The sequence below is a fragment of the Mandrillus leucophaeus genome, unplaced genomic scaffold, assembly GCF_000951045.1.
Source record: "Mandrillus leucophaeus isolate KB7577 unplaced genomic scaffold, Mleu.le_1.0 Scaffold273, whole genome shotgun sequence".
NCBI classification, from domain to species: domain Eukaryota; kingdom Metazoa; phylum Chordata; class Mammalia; order Primates; family Cercopithecidae; genus Mandrillus; species Mandrillus leucophaeus.
In genome coordinates this window covers 1,281,848-1,284,561 of record NW_012102843.1, presented here as the reverse complement: position 1 = coordinate 1,284,561, position 2,714 = coordinate 1,281,848, and the positions used below count along the sequence as shown (strand labels likewise).

General features: G+C 36.8%; 1 protein-coding gene across 1 annotated transcript in view; it reads right to left on the bottom strand.

The window, feature by feature from the left end:
• Nucleotides 1–2,714, bottom strand: part of NPAT (nuclear protein, ataxia-telangiectasia locus) — a 106,690-nt gene that overhangs the window by 37,925 nt on the left and 66,051 nt on the right. The window contains exons 11-12 of the mRNA XM_011984760.1: nucleotides 1,769–1,865; nucleotides 1,036–1,164 (exon numbers count right to left, since the gene is read on the bottom strand). Of these exons, the coding sequence (XP_011840150.1) occupies nucleotides 1,036–1,164; nucleotides 1,769–1,865 (226 nt within the window). The remainder of the gene's footprint in view (nucleotides 1–1,035; nucleotides 1,165–1,768; nucleotides 1,866–2,714) is intronic.

Here is a 2,714-nt window from a genome sequence, read left to right as displayed (position 1 = left end):
TATTAGTTATTGTTAATTTCTTGCTGTGCCTAATTTTAAATTAAACTTTACCATAGGTATGCCTGAATCGGAAAAAACAGTAAACACTGATAAGTTTTGGTACCACCCAATTCAGGCACCCGCTGTGGGGCTTGGAATATATCCCCCACAGATAAGGGGGGACTACTCTAATTCTGTTAAATGTGACACCTGCTGTTGAGTACAGAGCACATCGGAATCCTTATTGTGGGGAAAACAGTGGAAATTGTATACAGGCCACATAAATTCAGGATAAGTAGTTCCTCAGTGAAGTAGGAAGACTTTCTCAGAAAACAGAATTTCAAGTTTCACTTCGTACAGGGTAGAACACAACCTTCTAGACATAATATATACTGCAAAAGCAAAACCCACTATAATTCAGCCTAAGAAGAAATGGAGAATTGGACTTGATTGTTGGCAGAGGAATTAAAGGAGACACGTAGTCTGAGATTCTTGAAGGACAGGATGTGAATGAACATTGGAAGCCATCAGAGTTTCTAGTGGTGGGAGCAATGATAACATTTAAAAACAGGTGAGCAGAAAAGATGTGCCTTAATAAAAATAAATGTTACAGACTTTTGAGCAACTGAACAACATTAATACTAAATTGCACATGTCAAGAATAGACTGAATTATAAGGGAATGAGGTTAAGTGTGGTGGCTCACACCTGTAATGCTACCTCTGCTTCCAAAGTGTTGGGAGGATCGTTTGAGGCTGCATGCAGTGAGCTATGATTGTGCCACTGCACTCCAGCCTGGATGACAAGAGGGAGACCTTGTCTCAAGAAACAAAAACACACCAACAAAAAAAGCTTACAGTAAAAGAATGAATACCCTAAATTTTCTTTTTAATCAAACTACCAAAGATTTATAATTGTTTTTAACGGAGAGAAAAATACAAAAATGATTTGTAACAATCTGAACAACTTCTACTTCCAAATTAGTATTTTCTGCCTTTGAATTTTGAGACGAATATTAAGATTTGGATTGATGATATTAACAAAACCAAATTCTTACCAGATTCTTCTGTTTCAAAAGAACCTTTAACTGCTAGATTAGTTTCATCTGCTAAGACTATACTGGGATTGGATTCCATAGGTTGACTGGAAATACTTTGTGATATATTTTTATTATTCTTTGTTTTACCTGTTAAAAAGGGAATAGGGAAATAATTAAATGACCAAAACAAAAAATAAACATCAATGAATACAGCTTCTGGGGATTAAGCAAATGTTAAACTTTGATTTAGGGTTTTATTAAAAAATGTTGCTTTTAATATCATTTACAAGTACAAAGATTTTTACACCAAATAGGTGTTTCTTAAACTTTAAACCAGTAATTTGCATTTTCTAACGAGTTCTCAGATAATGCTGAGATTGTTGGTTTGGGGGAGTATACTTTGAGAACTACTGCACTAAATCATAAGATTGAGGACAATGGCCAGTTTTTTGTATTCCCTTTGTACCATTCAATTGTGTTCAGTACATGTGTAGAGCGGTCGACATCAACACATCCCCTGTTGGCTGGCAAAAATGCCACAAAAATAAAAAACAAAACTACTCTCCACTTTAATAGCTGAAGTTTCTCAGGTAAAAACAAACAAAACAACAAAAACTCCTTTAACATATCCATATATCTGATGAAATGAAAACAAGAACTTTTTTAGATACTCTGGAGAATGCTGATTCACTACAGTTAAGTTACCAAAGAAACTGGAGAAGCCTTTTTTGTCTTGAAATAGTCTCCTTACCATAGTCAAAGAGATCAAAGAGTGCCTGAAATGCTGGGTCTGATTCTGTCTGTTCCAATATGTCCTGTATAGCTTCTTCAGACATGTGAATTTCACTCTGCAAGAAAGGAGTAGGGTGAAGGCATGATTCTAACTGAATTTATATATATTTACATACTATATGTATATATGAGACAAGGTCTCACTCTTTTGCCCAGGCTGGAGAGTAGTGGTACAGTGATATAGTCACTGTAGCTCACTATAACCTGAAATTCCTGGGCTCAACTGATGCTCCTGCCTCAGCCTCTTGAGTAGCTGGGACTACAGGTGCACCACTATGCCCAGCTTATTTTATTTTATTTTATTTTTGGTAGAGATGGGGTTGCTAAATTGCCCAGGCTAGTCCTGAACTCTTGGGCTCAAGTGATCTTCTTGCCTCAGCCTCCCAGAGCACTGGGATTATAGACATGGGCCACTGTGCCCAGTTTGAATAATATGATTTAATACCAGCAAAATAATTAGCAGACACTTGACTATTTTTGACTTTTTATGTAGTAGCATTCCTCCACTCCAAGACAATTTCCAATGATATGCTCATTTAAAACAAATTAAAACAAAACTAGACAGAAGGTGAGGGTTTCCTAATCCTACTTCTTAGAGGTAAGAACTTTGGTGAATATATTCCTAAACATTAAAATGATATAAAATGAAGATATGTATATAAATGGAAATAATATTATACTATAAAGTTCTTTTTTTTTTTTTTGAGACACGGTGTCACTTTGTCACCCAAGCTGGAGTGGAATGCAGTGGCGCACAGTTCACTGCAGCCTTGACCTCCCAGGCTCAGGTGATCCTCTCACCTCAGCCTTCTGAGTAGCTGAAACTACACATGTGCCACCACACCCAGCTAGTTTTTGTATTTTTGGTAGAGATGGGGTTTCGCCATGTTGCCCAGGCTGGTCTT